Source organism: Anoplopoma fimbria, chromosome 3 (assembly GCF_027596085.1).
Source record: "Anoplopoma fimbria isolate UVic2021 breed Golden Eagle Sablefish chromosome 3, Afim_UVic_2022, whole genome shotgun sequence".
NCBI classification, from domain to species: Eukaryota; Metazoa; Chordata; class Actinopteri; order Perciformes; family Anoplopomatidae; genus Anoplopoma; species Anoplopoma fimbria.
In genome coordinates this window covers 23120563-23142403 of record NC_072451.1, presented here as the reverse complement: position 1 = coordinate 23142403, position 21841 = coordinate 23120563, and the positions used below count along the sequence as shown (strand labels likewise).

Sequence of the window (21841 nt, the reverse complement as noted above, 5' to 3'; positions counted from 1 at the left end):
GCCAAACACTCCAGTTCCCTCTGTGACGACAACACAATATGACACAGTTGAGGCGAAAATGTATTATTCATAAATGACATGATGATAAAGCAGTATTTTCTCAGATCTTAGATATAAGATGTAATTGATATCACAAGGCTTATATCAAACACATGCTTGTCTCAAAATACAAGTGTTATCTTTGGGACAATCCACTGTTTCTGATTGTATCCTTAATACTCAAAGTATCACTAGCCAATGCTAGGCTTGTATATGTGCACAGAAGAGATATTAATAGGTCTATATGTCCACTTTGTACCCTTGACTTATCTATAAAGGGAAGACAATATGAACTTAGCAGCCATAATGTCAATCCTTGTCCTTTTGACACACATGTTGTGGGTTACATGCATCATTCTGGGTTGGCTCACCACCTCCTCTCCTTGTTTTTATGAATGTCAACAGTTTCAGCCTCTCTCTCTCTCTCTCTCTCTCTCTCTCTCTCTCTCTCTCCCTCCCACAGATGAACATAGTAGTGCCAGTCAGCACCAGCACAGGGGCGGTTCAGGTTTAATGTTTAATCTTTTACTCCCCCCTCATTTTCTCAACACACACAGTTGTCCAATCACCCTGCCTGTGTGGAACTGAGCGTCTAACACCTCGAGTGAGTCACCTGAGAGACTGGAGAGCTGAGTGGGCCTGGTGGACACGCCGGCCATTTTACAATAGGTATCAGTTCCTGTTTCCTTAAAAACACCTGTTCAAAGTCCATCTGCATGACCAGAGAAACAAGCTGGGGTCAAACGGGTAAGAGAGATGTGTTTTTGAGATGTATTATATTGTCTTAAAGACAAAAATGCTCTGTATTATTAATGTGTTCCCACTTTGTGACAGCTTCATGTTTGTGTGTTTGTGTGTGTTAAAAGCTTGTGCAGCAGTTTGCTGTGAGTCACAGCTCAGCTTAAACTCAGCTATTAGTCGAGCCCGAGCTGCACTGTAGTCATGTTGTGGTTTGGCATTGTTTTGGTCAAACAAAATCACACATCATATTGGAACATCACAGGTAACAATGTTGCAAACAATGCAGGTGTATTTTAAGGATTTGTTTTTTTACCATCCAAACACTTACTGCATTACCGTGTAATGATAGACCAACAGACCAAATGGAAAGGCTGTTTTATGTGGCCTTTATATGGATTGCACAAGTCAATCAAATTTAAAGCTGCTATATTGATTTTTTTTATTTTAACAATGAATAACATACTAGCTGTTCAGGCCACATTTCAACCTGGTATTAATATGTGATCTGTACTACATTATCTGGATAACGACATCCGATGGATCTTTGCATTAGTCTGATGCATGAACACCTGGTATATACAGACAAGGGATACAGATTAATACCACGTGTTAATGTGATGAAACCACATATTATTATCACCCGTCTGCAGCTCCCCTCAGCTATATGTAACGGAAGTATCAGTTCGTTGCTTTGGTTTTTTGGCCCAAAATGTTACTGTTTTGGTTCACTCTCACTGCTCGCATCAGCTTTGTTTTTATATGCCGAAAGCTGCTGTTTTCACCAAGAAAATCTCGAAAAAAGCAACTGGAAGCTACCTGTTCAGCAGCAAACAGCACACAGACACAGTTAGAGACTAACTTGGGAACATTCTGCAGCTGAAGAGCCAGATATTTCCCTCAGCAGTGGTTGGAAAAACCAAAAAAGAGCTAAAAGTAGAGTGAATATTGGACTTGTATCATCAAGGTGGACACAACCAAGAATAAATGACTAATTAAATGCTATTTTAATAGGGAAATGCCTGCTGAAGTGGATATAAAGTTTAAAGTTCATAAATCTGACTCTTGCACATTCAAAGTCATCATGAGGTGAATGAAATGATTTACTGAAGCCTTGCTAAATTCATAACGCGTGAGCTTCTGATGCTCAGGTGTTTTAATTATACATTTACAGCATATAATTATGGCACATATGCTTACATGCTTATTATACATAACTAATAATTTATCTTTCCCCTTCACAGTTTCTCCCTCTCCATGCCTCATAAGGACCTCATGATTATTTCTTTCTCAATGAATCACCAAAATCAGCCCGCAGCATGAAAAGCTGGAGCAGCAGATTCAAGAGACAAGACCCTGACAGTGTGGTCGAGTCCTCCTCTAGCAAGAGGAACTCCATTAGTGATCCACCAGTGCCTGTGTGGGTTACTCACACACCCACACCAGATAATATCACAGATGACGGTGATACTAACTCCACAGGCCGAACTGCCAGCACTCCACCGTACGCGGAGAAGGAAGAGAATAAAGGTAGCATGAAGGACAGACTGAAATCACTCATCCCTCAGTCATGGGGAGGCATCATCCATAAATTGACAAAGGAAAGTGACAGTTTTAATGACTCTGAAGCCAGCAGCAGTAGGATTCAGATCCTTCCTAATGGGACCAGGGTGAGTCCTCCTGTAAGTCCCCTAAGGGAGCGCAGGAACTGGGGTGATTCACTGGGCAACTCCAGCCAGAACTCTCATAGGCCTTTGTTAAGGGAGAGCCCCTCTGATGATCTCCTGTATCAGAGCCCACGAGAGGAATCTCTCCTGACCAGTATCCACCCTGCAGAGTACTACGCTGAGAAGCTGGAGGTCTATAACCAGAAGTACTCTTATTTGAAATCCTGGCCAGGGTTGCTCAGACTTCTTGCAGGACTTCAGCTTCTTTTTGGGGGCATGGTCTTTGCCTGCGTCATCGCGTACATCCAGAAAGACAGCGAGTGGTCCAACAGCTACGGGCTCTATAATGGTGTTTATAACAATGGGCTAGGCGTGTCTGGGTACAGCTACAGAGGCCCCATGACTGCCTTTGTACTGGCTGTAGCTGGAGTCTCCTGGATTATAACCTTCATTCTCCTAGTGATGGGAATGACGATGTATTATCGCACCATCCTCCTTGACGCGCCCTGGTGGCCTCTGACGGAGGCCTTCATCAACGTGGCACTGTTCCTGCTTTACATGGCGATTGGGATTGTTTACCTGAACGACTTGAACCGCGGGGGGCTGTGCTACATGACAATAGGCGTTAACCCCATCATGTCCAATCTGTGTCGGGTTGACGGGGGCCAGATGGCGGGAACGGCTTTCATCTTCATCAACATGGCAATGTATCTGGGAAGCTTCCTGGTGTGTCTGAAGATGTGGAGGCATGAGGCTGCACGAAGGGAGAGGGAGTACTTTGAGAACAAGGTACAGGTCATTAGTCCTATGTAGAGTTTAGATGAAAGACAATCTCATCGCCTCTAAATTTAAACTGAGGAAAATCATTTTCTCTAAAAGACTGAAATGTCTTCTTCAAGAGTTGTATTTTTTCTGGATATTGAAAGTGATCCACATGAATTCATCAAAGAGCTATGGGTGCAAGTTCCCAATTAAAATGTTCACAGGTTTTGTTCTCAGCTTCTGTAGATTATCAGCCCGTACATGGTTTATCCACTTTCTGGGTTTACTCTGTCTGTGCTACTCTGTCACACACGCTCCCCTTTCAATGTTATCTTAAGTATATATGACATATCAAACATCCCCTTTATTGTTGACAACAGTCAGGGCTACTATTATTGATTGCAAATGAGCCAACATCAGCCCCAAAACAACAGTGGCAGATCAAATCCAATGAAATTTAAAGTCAGTCAGGATATCTGCAGTGAGCATGCCATTTGTCACTATTGATATGTCAGCTTTTTTTCTGCTGGCAGTCAACCAGGATTCATCCCAAAGCTGTAAACTGTTTTTCTTAACTTTATTGACTGTGCAGTCCTCTCTCTGAGAGATGTGAAGTAGAGACATTCCTGTTTTGCAACCATATGTGAGATGCTCTTTCAGTTATCAGAAATATATTTGCTAATACGACCCAGCAAAAATAGAATTAAGAAATGTCAATGTTAGCATTGTACGGATAGTGAATTATGAGGAACAAAGTTGTCTTTAGTTTGACAGTGAGAAGTTTTTGAATGGACAGCACAAGATATTTACGCATATACACTACTCTGACTAGATAACTGATTTAGAAAATGTTATAGCAACTTCTAAACCACTATGCCAAGCTCATGTCATGAACCCGGTGGCAGGTTAACAAGACAAGTCTACAGCCATGCTCTGCAAGGCTTTAGTAACGGCAATGATTTGAAATAAATGCTAACATGCTCATAATGACAATGCTAAAATGCCATGTTTGGCAGGTCATGTTTAGCATGTTGTTGAGATATTTCAGTGTGGAATGGCTGGCTGAGGGACATTCCTAGATTCCAGAGGTTATACTTGTGTTCCCAAAGTCCGATGTGTTTAATATAAACTAATGTTGTAAGATATTGATATGGGCTTTCTTCAAAAGGTTTGTAGTTCAAATTGCAAATGAATGAAGGGAGGTGGATGTTTCAAATGCAGTTTTAATGGTAAACATCTGTTAAGCCACTGTGGAGATATCAATGTCTAAAGAGAAAATAAATCCAATTTGACGGAGAAGGTTTCGAGCAGTACAACAGTAAGCTATAAGCTGTTGGTGGGTGATTTCAACATATTTTCTGGAGAAACATTGCTGAGAACATAAAACCCTGTGAAAGGTCTCGTTAATGTATTATATTAAGAGGATATTAAGGTGGGGAACATCGGGCCCTAACATAGACACACTCCTGCTGCTAGAATGGCTAAAAACAAATTGCTAACAAATGTGGATTGTATAGCCGTGGCTATTGGCGTCTGATCCAATTCAATTAGCACAACATGCCCAGCAATCCATTACACATCCAATCCAATATTTTAAAGCATTAGAATAAACAAAAGTCTATTTATTGTTGTGCCAAGTAAATTCTTAGTTAGGTAAATCAACACAGATGGCGGAGATATAAAAACAATACATTTGTACATTCCCTTCAACAGCTACAATAAATATTAATGTTTGCAAATAGAGTCCTTGTTATCGAGCATCACAGCCACCACCTATGGCCGACAAACAGCACAGTCAGCTAGTATGTTTGATGTTAAATAAGACAGGGTGAGAGGCCAGAACATAATAATTTCATCTCCCAACTGAAGGAATGAAACTTCAGAGGCTTAGCTTGTCAAAGCGAAAGAATGGGGCAGCTTTCCTTCTGGCTGTAGTTTTTTTTTATAATTAGGATTTCTGTGACAGGTAGCTTAACCTACATTTTGTTCCTAGGCGTCTTAGAGAGTTTCTTGTAATGATGACACAGGCGTGCACACATAGTGGTGGATAATCATTAAATATTTTAATGCACGTTTTTTTAATAATCCTTTTTGTCTTTTATTTTCAGCCCCAGGAGGAGTTTCACCAGTCCATCCGACTAACCCCTCAGAAAACAAAGCGTATATCATTCAAGGATGAAAAAGAGATGACTCTGAGTAAAGATTATAGAAATCCAGATGCTGTTATCTCTGAGGTCCATAAGAACCCAGTCAGTGTGAACAGAGCCACAGCGTCTGAATACACGCCTAAAGTACACATCATCGCAGACTACATCATGTGAGTGAACATTTAAACTATGCAGGTTAATATTCTGACTCTACGTCATATCAAATATTTACTGTAAACACTAAAAGCCACATATTCATGTTCTCTAAAATCCTTCTCTACAGAAAGTATCCAGTGATCAGCTGTGTGGAAGAAAGAGAAAAATACAAAGCAGTTTTCAATGACCAGTTTCAGGAATACAAAGACCTCCACAGGGATATCGGCACCACCATTGATAAGTTCATACAGCTGGATGCTACGATGGCACGACTCCTCAGAGATGGAAAAAGCCAAGAGGTGAGATGAATTAAAAACAACCTTTATTTAATCATGTCCATTGACCATATAAACCATTTCTGTGATGGATTTAATTTGGGATGAAAAGGTCATGACTAGGCCTCCTTATTGCACAGACATGTTAAACATATCTATAGCTACACAATGCAATTGTGATACAAACTTGTTTGATGAGTGTTTTATGTCGTATTTTGTGCAAACCACCTGGTTAACATTCCATTTATTATTCAGGATCGGCAGAGGATTCAAAGCATTCTGAAGAAGTATCAGGAGAAAAAGAGTGTAAGTTTGCCAATAATTGAGGGCACTAGTCCCCTCATGTATTCCATCTGCTCACCCTCAAACAAATTGAAAAATAATCTGGCAATCCTAACATTTAACCTAGAGATGTGTTAGAATTACTACTGTTGTGTAAACACCCAGGTAGCATTTGTTTTTCTCCAATAAAGCTGCCCACTGATGCAAATAATATTGCTTCCACCATGAAACTGAGTCTTCTCATTTAATACGGCTACATTACAGAATAAATCAAGCAAGATGACAGTTAGCAAAGGAAGAGGAAAAGAGAAGGAGAGGAAAAAAAGATGTATTTTTACGGTTGCTGCCATTAATCAATAGATTATTTTATGTGTGTGTTTTTTCACAGGACCCTGGCTTCCTGGAGAAAAAAGAACGCTGTGACTATTTAAAAGCTAAATTAAGCCACATCAAAAACAGAATACGCACTTTTGACCTGGAAGCCATGGAAAATGGTCGGACATGAAGAAGAACAGAGAGAAATACCTGATGAGCGGACAAAACAATTAACCTTTCTGTCATTGATTTTTTTGTTGTCACTCTTATTGTGTTTTGTTTCGTCAGTATACTGATTGTATTGAATATATATTTTTTATTTTGAATGAAAAACGTATTTCCACTTTTTGTATAGTTGCAACATGACATGAAACCGTTGACTTAGATCTTGCCTAGCGTTTATTGGATACCATTGCTTGTTACTGGACTGACATCCCGTGTACCAAACCCTATAAGTCAAGACCTTGCATTCTACCTGCTCTGTGTTCATGTCTTTTACTTGAGTCTTTTGTCTATACCAATGTAATAAGCTCAGTAAGCAGACAGTATAAATATGTTATTGAACCATTGATTTATTGGCCTGGTACATTGATTTCTACAGCATTAAAAAAACTGAAGTTGCATTTGAATCACTGTTTGTGTTTTACTGGACAGATGATGTGGATAGTGTATTTGTAGACAGCGGTTAGCCAACAGTTAGCTTCCTTATTTAGAAGTGGTTGTAAAGTGACCCAATCCATCATTTCAGGAAAGCAAAGAACTTGAAATGAATCCTCAGTTACTAGTTGAAACCCTCCCACAATTTGAATAGCAGAGGAATGTTGTTTAATTATTCCCAAACAACAGATTCTTGGTATTCTGGTGAAATAATACTAAGGTAGAACTATTTGGATCTCATGGAGTCAACTGCTATTAGGCCGAGCTCTTGCACATTGACTGACATTTTTTGTATCCATTCCAGAGGTTAGACCAAGTCAGTAAGTCTCAATCCTTTCCACTCCAGACCCAGGTCAAGTTTCAAACTAAGGCAGGCAAGACCCATGTCCTAAACTTTGAGGTTCGAGTCCTAAACAAGTCATAATGCTCTCTTCACCAAATGTATTGTTAGTGTCCAAATCTGTAATTTCCGACCTGTACTTTTTGCATTCTGCAATTATTGTTGTTTCTTTGCATAGTTTCTTCAGCAGATGAAATAATCTTTGGTATAATTGTAACGTTACGCAAGTCCTTTCAGGCTTCTCTCCTGCAACTTGATCTGATGCCATCGGATTGGCCCAACAACGTGGATCTGGGTACTTAAGCGTTGACTTGCTGGGAACGAATAGTATGAATTTTAGTTGATTCAGGAAATGAACACCTTTTAAATAACATGGACCACTTTTTAATCTCTGGGTTTAGTGGCACGATTAAGTATTTTAATTCCAAAAGGCTCAGGTCCAAGTGAAGTCACGTATCATTGGTGTTAAACTCCAAGTCTAGCTGCAAGTCTTTTTGGATTTTGTTGAGTCTAAAGTCAATAAATTAAAATTGTAAATTGTAAATAAATAGTACAAGTCATGTGACTTGAGTCTACACTTCTGGTCCCTTCTGCTATATGATCACATAGCGTGCATTATCACAAGTGCTGTGCTGACTTTGTTCCTTGTATGGAGTTAACAGTTACAGCCACCTTACTTCTTAAGTTTCTCTCCTGTTGTCTGCTCTGTTGTTTGGACAGTGACATTTCAGTAATAAGGACAGTGATATATGCTGATATCTGTTGTAAAGTGATCACAGGTAAAGTGGAAGACAGATAGCAACTGGTATGTTCAATCACTCTGAGTAAGCCAGCAGTACTGTGGATGATGTTTTACTGGTTTAACCTACATGTTGGATTATATCTATACCTGCTGTCAGTATTGGCTTCAACACTACAAACCTGTTGGAACTGCATCCAACAATTACTTTCAGAATCATTCAAGTGTAAATGACTTTCACAATAAGTCTAGTTGCTTGGTAGCCTTTGTAAAATGTGGGGATAGACTGTCTGTCTAAACAAAAATCAATGACCCAGAAATATATTTCATAAAACATTGTTTCATTTCTGATTGGCTTTAAACTCACCTGTTCCTCTCTGCCTTCCCCTAGGGTCTTGATAATTTGGATTGCTTGTGTTTGGGTGGTTGTTCGGTTTTAATAGATATTCTTAGATTTCATTATGATTAAATTAATTAATTAATTTAAATTTTTATTTTATTTTTTTGTTTGTTTTTAGTGTTTTATTATTATATTTGATTATTGTGATTGTTCTACCCTGTGCAGCACCTTGAGATTTCTTTGTATTTTAAAGTGTGCTATATAAATAAAATCCATTATTATTATTATTATTATTATTATTATTATTATTATTATTATTATTATTATTATTATTAATGTATGAAGGTTAGTGCCTCACTGTATGACCGCCTGCCATAATAATAATAATAATAATAATAATAATAATAATAATAATAATAATAATAATAATGAATAATAGAATTATCATTACAATGAAGTTATCTTTTGGAGATAACCTCCTTCTATATATTATGGTTTCAAACATTCATAAACTATAAACGTATCCAGTGTTTTACATAAGGGGAATATACTCAACTAGTTGCAGTTTTTAATCTTTCATTTGAAGGTAGCTGGAGCCTATAAAGGCTCTATGAGAGACGTGGAAGCCGTCGGGGCAGCAGGTTCACCTGTGCTGCTGCTGAGACGCACAGACGCTCCGCAGGTTTCCTTTCTCGGAAAGTTTCCATCATGAGAAGTGACTCGGTTTACGACCGTCGGTGAAATATAAAGAGGACACCTTGATGTTATACAGGAGACTCACAGCGATATGAGATCAGCTGAGCTGGACGGGTGCAAAGTTGAGGAACGTTTTCTACAGTCCAAGGTAAGTTGTACCTCATAATAATAGCCTTTAACTAATTATTACATTGTTTGAGCTGTTAGAAGGATCACATTTATATTTATTATGTGTATTATGATTATTATTAATATTGTTTTCTGGTATGTCTTTGAGGTGCTTGGATTACTGGTTAACTCTTGAAATTCGGCAGGTGAGTCAGTCTGATATGGGGTTTGAGCTGAGGTTTGGTCAGTATGATCAGTATGATCTTGAGACCTTTGCAGTTAAAGTTATGTTATTGAACTATGTATCCATGGCTAAAAAAAAGAAAAGCAACATTCACCACGAAACAGGAAGTTGGTGTTACTTGGCAGTACATTGTCTAATCTGGCACCAAATTTCTCATGCTCCATAATATTCCCATCCTGAGAATATAGATGACAATATTGATTTATAGTCATAGTCACCTAGTGGTACGATGATGTCATATGTTGTGTACTTTCACATGTTTCTCCTCACAGATTGATCAGATCCCTCTTAAACTTTGTTAGAAAAGCTTTAAAGATCTTGTTCATGATTATCGTGAAGATTTAAAGGATAAGTTGAACTGTGGCGACGTGGCGGCTCGGCGAATTTCGATCCTTTGCCATGAAAGAAATAACCAATGTAACTCGCACTCCACATGGTCAGATCTTTTCCAAATGTCACATGTTTGATGACTCCCAGCCTGAAGACATCAACAGGCCAATTTTGAATCAAAGTCATAGCGTCACCTACTGGTAATAGGAAGTTACAGCCTCTATACTTTGGCTTGCAACTAGCAGGTATAACGGATCCACATCAAATTTGTGCCACACACATGTAAGATGTAATGCCAGCCGAGGAATTTTATTAACGTTTGTGGAATGCTGTTACCGTGGCGACGCATTCTTTGCCAAGAAAAACAAAGGTGTTTTTGAGGGGCTAAAAATGCTCGAACTACCTGATCTGTTTTTGTGCTTTGGATTTGCAAGGGGAATTGATCCAACCAGCCCTCGCAGTGTGTTTGACCTAGATGTAACAAATTTAGTAGGCAAATTATCAATTATAGACCTGAAAATAAGTATATTTGGGTCATGCTCTAAACCCAACAGGAAGTCGGCCATTTTGAATTTTGTTTGAATTACTCATGTATTTATGACCAAATCCAGGCAGCGTACATTAAAGAAACTCCTGCTCTGGAACTTAAGAGATCAACTTCGAATCCTGTCAGTACAATCTAAATACCTTTGTGATGAAAAGTTATGAAAAGTTTTAGGTTGTGTGGAACGCCTTTGCCGAGGTGACTCATTCTTTACTATGAAAAACAAAGGTGTTTATGAGTGGCTAAAAATGCTCAGTACACAACTAAATTTAGTTACCTTATATGGTTGTTGTGAAGGGAGTGGCAAAAGGGTTCGATAGCGCCCCCTAAAAAATGTCAATGAAGCAGCCCTCTCAGTATGTTTCACCTAATTATACTACATTTTGTAGTCACGAGTATCACATGTAGACAAGTCTCCTGGGGCCATGATCTAAACCTCACAGGAAGTCGGCCATTTTGAATTTTGTGTGAAAATTCCCTGCATTTTTGGCCGTTTCCAGGTGCATGATTTAACAAACTCCTCCTAGGGAATTTATAAAATCCACTTCAAAGTTCTTGAAAGCTTGACGTTTGATTCTCCATTAAAAAACTCCTCTGGACTTGCTCAAATCTGTCTCATGCTTGATAACAGTCATGGCGTGAGGATGTATACAGCCCCACAAAGTCACAGCTTCATCCACAGGCAACAGGAAGTCAGTGTTAAGGAAAACTTCTCATTCATACGCGCTGTGGTCACAGACATTCCCGGTGTCCCGCCAGTACCCCTGATGGGCGCAACGGTTCGAGGGCCTGTTCATCGCTGCTTGCAGCTTTAGTTCTTTGTACATTTGATCAATCATCAGACCTGTTGAATGTTTGAAGAAGACTTGCAGGAATTAATAATGGACATTTAATGGGTTGATCAGAGCTTATACTTGGAAGTGGACAGAAGCTAAATATATCAGTAGAATTTTCATTTGTTTAGATGCAGTTTTATAGTTTAAATAAATTACTAATACAGAGCAGAGATGGGGAAGTTACAGTAAGAAAGCAATTGAGTAACTTTCGTTTTTCTTATTTTCTGAGAGCAAGATTGAACAGTAAAATAAACTACGGACCAAAAAACAACTGATCTGCCACACTTGACTTGGCTTCTCTTGTAGCTTCCGCTTTTCTCTCAGTGAGCTGACATTCAGCAGGTTCACTCATGTAACATATATGCAGCACGTCTGTGGTTCTGCCCGCCTCTTATCTGCTGCCTCACTGAATTATTGAAGGCTGCTGGGTTGAGTTCCTCTGGAGTGATGAAGCGTAGGTCAGTGATACCAGAGAGAGGTTTCAGGGATGGGCTGAGGTGAACGAAGGGCTAAAAGGTGCTCAAAAAAACTAGAACATGAAATCAACAAATTAAAAGGCATTTGGAGTATTTTATTTTTCTGTATTGCCAGTTTCAATTCTAAAAAAAGTTTTGCTTTTGAAGGCATCACTCCAATGGATTGAGACAACAGAATTGACTCTTTGCCCCTTTTAAAGCTGCTGTTAAATTTGGTCATTTTGTAGTGCTGTAACATGATGTTAAGTGATGACAAGGAAATAGTTTATTCCACTAATCAAATCATTCATGTTTTCCTCCCTCTTCCAGGTGAAATCACAGCGATATCCTCAAAATCATGTATGAGCCTCGGTACTACGATAGCCCCCCTGTTTACAGCCCGCCTTACAGCACCAACTCCCAAAGCTTTTATCCCCCCAGAAGTGTCCACTCCCCCCAGAGCCAGCATGTCCCCGACGCCTACAATGCCCCCCCTGACTCCAACTACATGGAGGAGAAGCCTCAACACTTCTACCGCTGGTTTTCTCCTCCTGGTTTCGTCAAAACCTTCGAAGGAGCTACAGTACTCATGTGTTTTCTCATCTTCGCCTGCGTGGCTTCGACCCTGGTGTGGGACATGAATGGGTTTGGGTACGGGGGCTACGGTGTCGGGGCTCCAGGGGGGGTCGCAGGGATGGAGTCGGGATATTATGGAGGCAGCTACGGCTATGGTAGCTCCTACATGACACCACAGTCTGCCAAGTCGGCGATGATTTCCATGGCGGCCATTAACTTCCTTGTTTCACTCGGCTTCCTGGTGGGGAGTTTCTCACGGTCACGGATCATGAGGGGATGCAGGTTCTACCTCACTGTGTTCATTTGTAATATCATCTTAGCTGTCCTTCAGGTGAGTCTCACTCTTCTCTTGTCAAATGACTTCAAACATCACACACACAACAACATGTTGAAGATAGGAAAGGGTTATCTAGGTAGGAACAGCAAATAGCAGATTATTGCATGGCAAAACATTTTTTGAAACTGACTGGTGAAGTCGTGACATGAACTATCATCTTCTACGTGTATCATAGTAATGTTCAGAGAATAGTTTTTGTATTTTTAAATATATTGCATCATGTTAAATAAATGTGCCTTTCTTTTGACTTGAAGGGCATCATCGACATCATCTTTGTGATCGGGGTGAACCCAATGTCTCAGAGCTCACAGAGCATGCTGTACAATCCCATGCTGATGATGTGCCAGAACATCCAGGGCAGCCCCAGCCTCAGCGGCAGCGCGGGGGCCGGTTTTCCAGGCGGGTTCCCCATGTACAACCAATACCTGCACCACTACTGCTACATGGACCCCGAAGAGGTTAGTGGGATTATTCTATTTCAGTCTATTCTCTTCTATTTCGTTCTATCCTGATCTCTAATTTCCTCTCTTGCCTCAGGCGGTGGCGTTAGTGTTGGGTCTAATGGTGGTGTTGGCCCTGTCCCTGTCTGCTTACTACGCCTACAAGACCCGCAGCAAGATTTGGCGTCACGGCAAAGCTAACATCTACTGGGACGAGCCGATGGTCAGGTCTTCAGAGGGCCGGGATGTACAGGATTGGGTGAGTAAAATCTCTTATGTTTAATGATTTCTTTCTTCATGATATTTTAACAGAGGGTGAATGTGGTTTGTGTTTTGTAAATGAGTGAGTTGAGATGGTCTACTAATTACAGTTAGTCCACTAAAGACTTGTGGTTTATGTTTATTTCTATATATTCCAGTCAGATAACAAAAGAAAAGTAAATATACACACAACGTCATGTCTCTCAGTTCTTGCTAGTGACCTTTTGGTTTCACAAACTCCCATCAACCTGCTGCTGTTGACTCAGAGAACGTTGCTCTTTATCTTTGGCACTCCCAGGTTTCACTCTGACGAATCATTAACCAGACTAGCGATAATAGCTGCACAGACACCATATACAGATGAACAATAAGCAACATTATACGATTTCCTGTGTGAGGAAACAGGTCAGAAGACTCTTTCATAGTAATTCACCTCATGGTTAAGAGCCAGGTTTTTGTTTTTTTATGAGCAGTCAAAGAAGGTTGCAAATTATTTACCAAATAAGAAACAGTTGTTCTTAAATTCGATATTCAGTATTTGATGAAATCATTCTAGTAAATGCTGTGGATGATTGAACTGAACAAAAAATGTATTGTAGTGGCCAATTTTTTATTGTCAGGCATTTGCATATAAAACCTTTTTTTTTCTTGAACACAGAAACTTTCAGATATTTATTAATTAACTCTCCATAGCAATGTGGACTCACTGACACTATTCTCTATATAATGGACCAAAACATTAGAAAAGTACAGTATACTGTAAACATAAAAGTTTTGTTCCCAACTGTCAGCCTAACAAATTCTTATACTACACAAAAATTGTCTGGTATTTTGGATTTCATCCAACCAGAGGGCCCATAAGACCTGAAGCAATCTGGCAGTACCCTTCTTTTTTGCCTGCGGTCGTGATGTGGGTTATATAAGCTTTTGTTTATGCACTGTATACAGTTTTTATACCACAGCTGATGTCTTTGTCACATTGAAAATTATGTGACGCAACAGTAAAAGCTACAGATGCATAGATTAAGGCAGAGCATCAAAGTGGCAGAAAATCCTGTGGGAATTTGCAGGTGTGGCCACATAAAGAAATCTTCTCCACAGATAGACTAATAAAGTTGACAGCACTGGTCAATTTTCAAATACTCTAAATTACCCATGATTTTGGTGACTTTAAATTACTTTTCTCTTCAGAAAAGTAACAGCTTTGGTAGTTCATTCCAGCTACATATATTTGTTTTCAGACGACAGTAAAAGTAATATATTATTGATGGATAAAGCAGAAATGTATGAGCCTCTGTCCCAGACAATCAGTGCTCCAGCATTTAGCAGGTAGTCATGCTGCTGTAAACTCTGTGAAAGCTGTACTGCCTGTACTTCACAGCAGTAGCCTCATGTGGTATTTAGCAGTGATTAATCTACTAGAGTCGCAGTGTACTATGAATGTATCATGTCCACCATGACTCGTTATAAAAAAGGGAAGAAACATATTCAATCAGTTTATCCAGCGAGGCCTTGGCCTACATACTGCCTATCACTGCAGAGGGTGTAGCGAGTCACTTCATCGAGATGCAGGCCTATTCTGGGGCACTCTTGTATTGCAGTGAAGATGCTTGCCTTGCAGGGTGGCATATATAATGTATGTGGCATGTATAATGTATAAAAAGAGTTGAGTTGCCTCAGTGTTGCTGTGTGAATCCCTACAGATTGTGGTGGCGCTAAATGATTCAGTATGCGAAGGGACTGCTGCAGATTAGACTCCTGGCAAAGAAGTCATTTCCTTGGGTTTTGTGCTACATTCGTATTTAACAGAACTAGGAAAAGAGTGGTAATTGAGAGTAAAGAATAACGAGTTTCATAGCAAAGAGAGCAGAATATTTGAAATTGTAAGTTGATTGAATTGAACAGGACAGTCCAATTAATATTTATCCACCCTTAAGTCAAAGAGGAGAACAGAAATAGGACTATACATATGAAGTGATGAGCCGTCAAGTGGGCAGCTCTTCCTTGCAGATTCCATGTCCTAAAATGGTGTATGTACTATAAAGAAAAATATTTTAAAAAGCAAATAGGTGATCAACAGAAACCAATGGCAGAAGTTGATAAGTGAATAATCTTAAATTAGGTAAAAACATTGCTAATTATGGATTCTTTAAGGTGAGGATTTGTTGCTTTTTCAGTAAAAATCTGAAAAAAATGAAGGACATCACTTTGGGGTCTGAAGCTTAAGCAATGAGTTGATTTATACATTAGTTGAACGACTGAATATTTATCAGCAACTGTTTTGATAATCAATTAATTGTTTGATTTTCAAGTGCCAGCTTATTAAATGGGCTCTGGAAAAGTGTGATGCCACTATGTGATTAATCAAGTAAATAAGCAGCAGCCTAATCTGTAATGAAAATAAAAACTAGAAGAAACCGTTCTTTGGATTTTAGCACAAAGTGGTGCTTTCACAAGCATTGACTAGACTCAACAGTGTGGGAATTAAAAACACTGGCTTTGCACAAAACAGCGGCTGTCACAGCACCTTTCTGCTGCAGTGTATCAGATTCCCTGCAGCTTTCTGGGAGTTTGTTTCCACATAGAGGATCTTTCTCCGGCTCCACATTCATGAGATCTATTTCACAGGCTGCTTTTTCCAGACATTCGCATCAGCTCACTGGGGCGGATCCAGAAATAGGTCAAAGACTGAGTCATTAATGATGCATATACAGTACAGCAGTAGATTACATGAGACATAATGCAGTTTTTCTCTTAAGGAGAATGTTTTCTTATGACCACGCATTTTTTCGAATGCTTTTTCCTGATGATTACCTGATAGTTCAGAGAGATGGAACAGCAGTAATGGTTGTTCCACTGATTTCACTCCCCTCTCAACCTTTCTCAGTGTGCTCATGGTGACACACACACACACACACACACACACACACCTCCACTGCTAACATGCGTTTCATGTCGGACACAATTCAGAACAATGTTGTTGTGTGTTTCCTTCCAATTAACTGGTTCTGATGGTTGTTGAAAGAAAGGATTTGAGGTGAGATTCTGATCAGCGGAAAGGGACTTCTTCTCTCTTTTCATTTCTCTGCAGTCACACTGTAACCAAGACTACTGTGTGTGTGTGTGTGTGTGTGTGTGTGTGTGTGTGTGTGTGTGTGTGTGTGTGTGTGTGTGTGTGTGTGTGTGTGTGTGTGTGTGTGTGTGTGTGTGTGTGTGTGTGTGTGTATCTGCCAGGCTACATGCATCCATGTCTGGCAGTGACACAGCCTCTCTCATCTGAGTGTTTTTGAGTTCAGGGTGCTGTGCAGCGTAGAGAGCTCTCCAGTTCTGTACTTCACTGCTTATGTGACAGATTTAGTGCAGAAAAGGTTCTTTCTTTCTAGCACACACATTCATTTGATTCCTCCTGAGGACTTTCTCACATGTATCGCGATGCTAAATATGGCATTATGTTTCAGAATACTTCATACTCGGTGTTTTCTGATTTTGTCTTGTCCATTTCTGCATGATTAGAATCAAATGATCTGCATCGCGGCGGGACAAAGTTCTGCATTAAATTAAGCTATTCTGATTCGTTCTGCTGATATTATCTTATAGGTGAACCTTGTTGGAGAGGTGCGCAGCACCCAGCAGGCACCAACTGTTGTTCTATCAGAGAGAGCAGCACCTGACCTGAGGGCGGAGCAGAGTGTGGTCTCCTATGGCAACAGAACAGTCAGCATCCACAGTGAGGGAAATTATAAAAGCCAAAGGTGAGTGATTGTCGCAGCTACACCAAGACACCACAGTATGAACTGTGTTCAAAAAACAGGACACACCAGAAAAAAGCATTTCTGTACTAAACCTCAAAATGAACCCCTGTCAGGATTGATGCCTACTGTTTGGCTGCTCTCCAGACAGTTATGAGATAATAATAAAAAAATAAATACATTCTTCTTTAGTTGAAATCTTATAATTATGGTCATCTGTTGTCTGCTTTTGGTCTTTATTAAAGTTCTAACAAATATGTGATGATGAATTATGTTTAGTGCTTTTCTCGGCCAAAGAAATTCTTAGTCGAACCTCGTAAGATGTAATCAATGAGTTGATTTAATCGGATCACACAAAAGCACCTTTAAATCTTTAAATCTTGTATTAACAAGAACTGTGCTCAGAAGTTTCTTTAAAAAAAGTTAAAAAAATCTTATTGGACTAAACAGCTGATTAGTCGACTAACCGACTAGAGTGGACAGCCCTGATTGTTTTAAATCAGAAGAAGTGGAACAGCAAGTGGACCAAAACCAAATTAGGGGATGTTGAATTAGATAATATGCTGTTATGGTTTGATCAGATTAATCACATTGTTTCCACAACGGGAGAGGGAGTTGCAATTTCAAGGAAATGTTCTGCATATTATGTTCCATCTTTTGTTGTCGTTGACGATGTTCGGTCATTTGTTCAAGTTCACAGAACTGAGCAGATAAGTTCTTCATTGTTTAGTTTTTTTCGTACTGTTTGTGAGATTGATAAGTGAGTATTATGACAACCTCTTGAGGCTAAATAAAAATATTTTACTCGTGAAAAATGAAATTGAGAATAATACACCACACTTGTTTTGAAATCAAACTATACTTGTAATAGGTTTAAAAAAAGTCAAGTGAGCACTCGTCATCAGGTGGTTTCATGTCCACAAACAAATTGTATGATGAGAAATGTTCTTAAGGGGGCGGCTGTGGCACATGAGGTAGAGCGCTTGTCCCGTAACCACAAGGTTGGTGGTTCAAACCCCTCTACCGGCAACATGCCGAGGTGTCCTTGAGCAAGACACCTAACCCCAAGTTGCTCCCCGGGCGCTTCATTGCAGCCCACTGCTCCTCCCGGATGGGTTAAATGCAGAGAAATAATTTCCCGGTTGTGGGACTAATAAAGGCTTAATTATTATTATTATTATTATTATTATTTATAGAGCTTCTTCTCCCGGGAATATGCTTCAGTTCAGTCAAAACACTTCTTTATTTAATAAGTAATCAGCTGTATGTGGCCTGCAGCTTAATATTATGAAAGGAAAATGCTGCATTTCATGTTTATCAGACTCTTAAATCTCCAAATATATACATTTAATACACTTAAGTACTATTTGTTATTCATGACAACAAAAATCCAATGCCAAAATCAACAAAGCTTTTTTTTCTGAATTCCTGAATTTATTCCTGAATAAATGAATGCTGCTGCAGACATTCAAGTACAAATACTCGATCGATCATGTAATACCTTTATCTTGCTTCTTCATAGTTTCTCTGCTGACAACAGTAATCGTCGGGTCGCAGAGCCTTTGTACCAGAACAGCAGGGTCCCGGTTTGCTCCAGCAGCTCCTCAGACGACACTGACAGCATCAGGAAACCTCCTCCCTATCATGTGGAGAAGGAGCAGAAAAAGGAACGAGTGCCCAGATCTGCTGCTCGGGAGACGATGGAGTCCCCGTATGAAACTGGTTACACCACCGGAGACACTGCCAATGAGCTGGACGGGGACCACACAGATTACCTGTACAGGTGGGCCACTACTCTGCCAGTCAATACTGCAATCTTGGTGTTTTTGGCATCGGAGTATTTGGGCAAGGCAAGTTTATTTGTACAGCACATAACACACAGAGGCAAATTGGTTTTCCATTATTCATTAAAGCAAAAAACAGGAAATACAACATGAAACAAAATAAAAGAGAAATCATTTTTAAATTAAAAAATATATGATGGGGAAAAAAGCCTAAATTTGGGGTTTACTGTAATCCATCTGAAATACTTTTATTTCATTGAGTTTCACTGGAGCTATACAATGTCTACATGCTCATTCAGATGCATTTTCTCCCTGTAAAATAAAAGGATATTATTTATACTGTATATACATATTTGTAGTTTAAGGCAGGGAAAGACTATGTGGGGTTTTGAATCAAGAAAAGCTCAGTGTCAGTTTTTGAAAAAACCTTTTGGATGAACGCAAATTTCAGAAATGAATAGCAATCGGAGGGGAAGCCTTACTTCCTCTGGCTTAATGTTTTCTTATTATAATATTAATGAAGAGAATGTGCCGTGCCCTGAAAGAGTATGTATATTACTTTGGAAGAAAATGCTGAATTGCTACAAATACTATCAAGCATCACTACTGTCTTCAAGGCAACTTGGCCAACCTTTAAAATTATTTTAATTAAATACTGGTCAGGAGACTGATTAAAAAGTCCCCTTCTATTTTTGCCACACTGCCTCTATAATAGTTTAAATTCAATAATAATGTCATGTCGTCATGTTTATATCCCTCCCCAGGCTGTACCCTGAGATAACTTCAGACAAGCAGCGCCGCCAGTACAAGAAGGAGTTTGACTCCGATCTGGCCTGCTATAAGAGCCTCTGTGCCGAAATGGATGACATCAGTGACCAGATGCACAAGCTGAGCCGAGAACTGGACATGTTGGACAAGGACTCCATGAAGTACCAGGTAGAGACAAACAGGAGGCAGGAGCGCAGAATGGAAAAACTCAGGGCAAACTGCCAGGAGATTATACAGTCATAGCTGTTTTAACTATATCTTAACCATATGAATCTGTTGGACTGCCACAGAAACACAAAGAATTGAAGATGAACCAAGCCAGATTTCACTTTTGTGCTACAATATCAGAATTGTCTTATATTGTTTATGATATAAAGTCAATTCAGTGAGAGAATTTGTATTTCCGTTTTCAGGGTGTGGCAGACGAGTATAACCGACTCAAAGACCTGAAAAGGGTGAGTGGAATTACATCTGTGGTATCATAATGTGTGATTTTGTTACTACAAACAATTGTTTGATATTTTGGGAAATATGCTTATTCTTTTTCTTGCCAAAGGTTAGATGGAAGATTGATGCCACTCCAATGTTTGTACGATTAATATGAAGCTACAGCCAGTAGCCTGTTAGCTTAGCTTAGCATAAAGACTGGAAGCAGGGAGAAACAGCTAGCCTCCAAAAGGGAACATTTATTTGCGTCTCAGCTACCAAAGTGAATCAAATTTAAATAGCCACTAAAATGGGAAGTTAAATCTAAGACAGGACACAAGAAATAGTGTAGTTTGGCCTATAACTACCCATTAAACTAAAGTTAAACCAAGCTAGCTGTTTAGTCAGATAACGATGATTGTTTAAAGGAACGAAATCAAAAATACATATTTTACTTCTTACCTGTAGTTCTATTTGACAATGTAACTTATTTTGAAGTTATTTGCCTAGTTTTGGAGATATTGGCTGCAGTAATGTCTCCATTCCCTCCTATATAATGGGACTAGAAGGCAATCTGCTTGTGGTGCTTTAAAAATGTTTTTTAAGAAACTGAACATCAATGGCTCTTTCCATAAATCATGACATGATTACTCCAGTCTCACTTGTTGTGAGAAGTTGTGGGTTACCTTCAGGAAAAATATGTATTTATTATTTTGAGGTGAACTTTTCCTTTAATATCTTCTTGTTTCAATTTCTTTTTCTTCTAGACGTCAGATTATCAAGCAAAGAAGAAAAAGTGCAAAGAACTTCGGCAAAAACTTTTCCACATCAAACGTCTGGTGAAAATCTTTGACCAAGGTCTTTGTTAGTGTGAATTAAAAAATCTTTCCAAACAGTTGAGGAAGAACAGTGACAGGGTTTGACCTGAAACAAGGATTTATCCTCCATTTTCTCTCCAGTTTTACAGCTTTACTATTTTAATAAAGGAATATAATAATAGAAACAGTTTGGCCCAACATGACCCTCAAACTGACCTTACAGTCACTGAACCTCAACTGTTTTTGACCCTAATGTTTACAACCTCTGTATTACTTTTGCAGCTGTCAGAGTAGATTCCTGTCGAATTAGAGCCACTGATAGTCTTTTCTCTGCGTTGTTTTTACAGCATGTTGTTAAAAATTAAATTGGTCTTGTTCGATTTTACATTTGAATGTATATTTAAAATATAATTATTTTTAATTGTTACAGAATGTTGTAGTATGGTAAGTAATGAATGGAAGTTTTTTTATACAGAAATAATGTCATGAATGAGGAAGATATGAATAGAAATTATTTAAATAAATTAGCAGTTAAGACAAGCGGATTCATTCACATTCATTAAAACACTTATACATTTATGGTACATGTTGCAGTGTTTATTTTTGGCATTCTTCATACAGATGTAATTACAACACTTTTCAAGTAGTTTGAAAAAACAAAAACATAACAAAAGACACATTGTCATCTTTTGATTCTTTTAATAACGTTGCCATACACATGAAATTTCAAAAACGTAAGAACTCAGTAACACAAAGATAAGAAAACATTAATAGCATATTTATCTTTTTTTTCTCAATGACAAGGTTGTGTGAGTTGTTGCTAAAGTAAGATCATGAAGCAGAGTTACATCTTTCCACTTTGTGTTTTAAAACACTAAATGCTGAAATATGTTGTATTTGGAGTTGATTTCATTCTTCCCTGTCAATTATTTTACTTGTGATTTTGTAAACTCGCCTCTTGAAATACCTGTTTGAGGTAAATCCTGGTGGACCAGCGAAACAGGGCCCCATC

The 21841-nt window shown here is 39.0% G+C and overlaps 1 protein-coding gene across 1 annotated transcript; it reads left to right on the top strand.

Annotated features, from left to right (window-relative positions):
* The first annotated feature begins 695 nt into the window (after window positions 1–695).
* On the top strand, window positions 696–21786 carry LOC129089343 (uncharacterized). The gene is made up of 14 exons (XM_054596756.1): window positions 696–786; window positions 2022–3233; window positions 5315–5523; window positions 5637–5808; window positions 6040–6090; window positions 6455–6560; window positions 12009–12577; window positions 12838–13041; window positions 13121–13282; window positions 16882–17036; window positions 18556–18816; window positions 19582–19753; window positions 19999–20040; window positions 20779–21786. The coding sequence occupies exons 2-14, from the start codon at window positions 2097–2099 to the stop codon at window positions 20878–20880; spliced, it is 3342 nt and encodes a 1113-aa protein (XP_054452731.1). The 5' UTR covers window positions 696–786; window positions 2022–2096; the 3' UTR covers window positions 20881–21786.
* The last annotated feature ends 55 nt before the right edge of the window (window positions 21787–21841 follow it).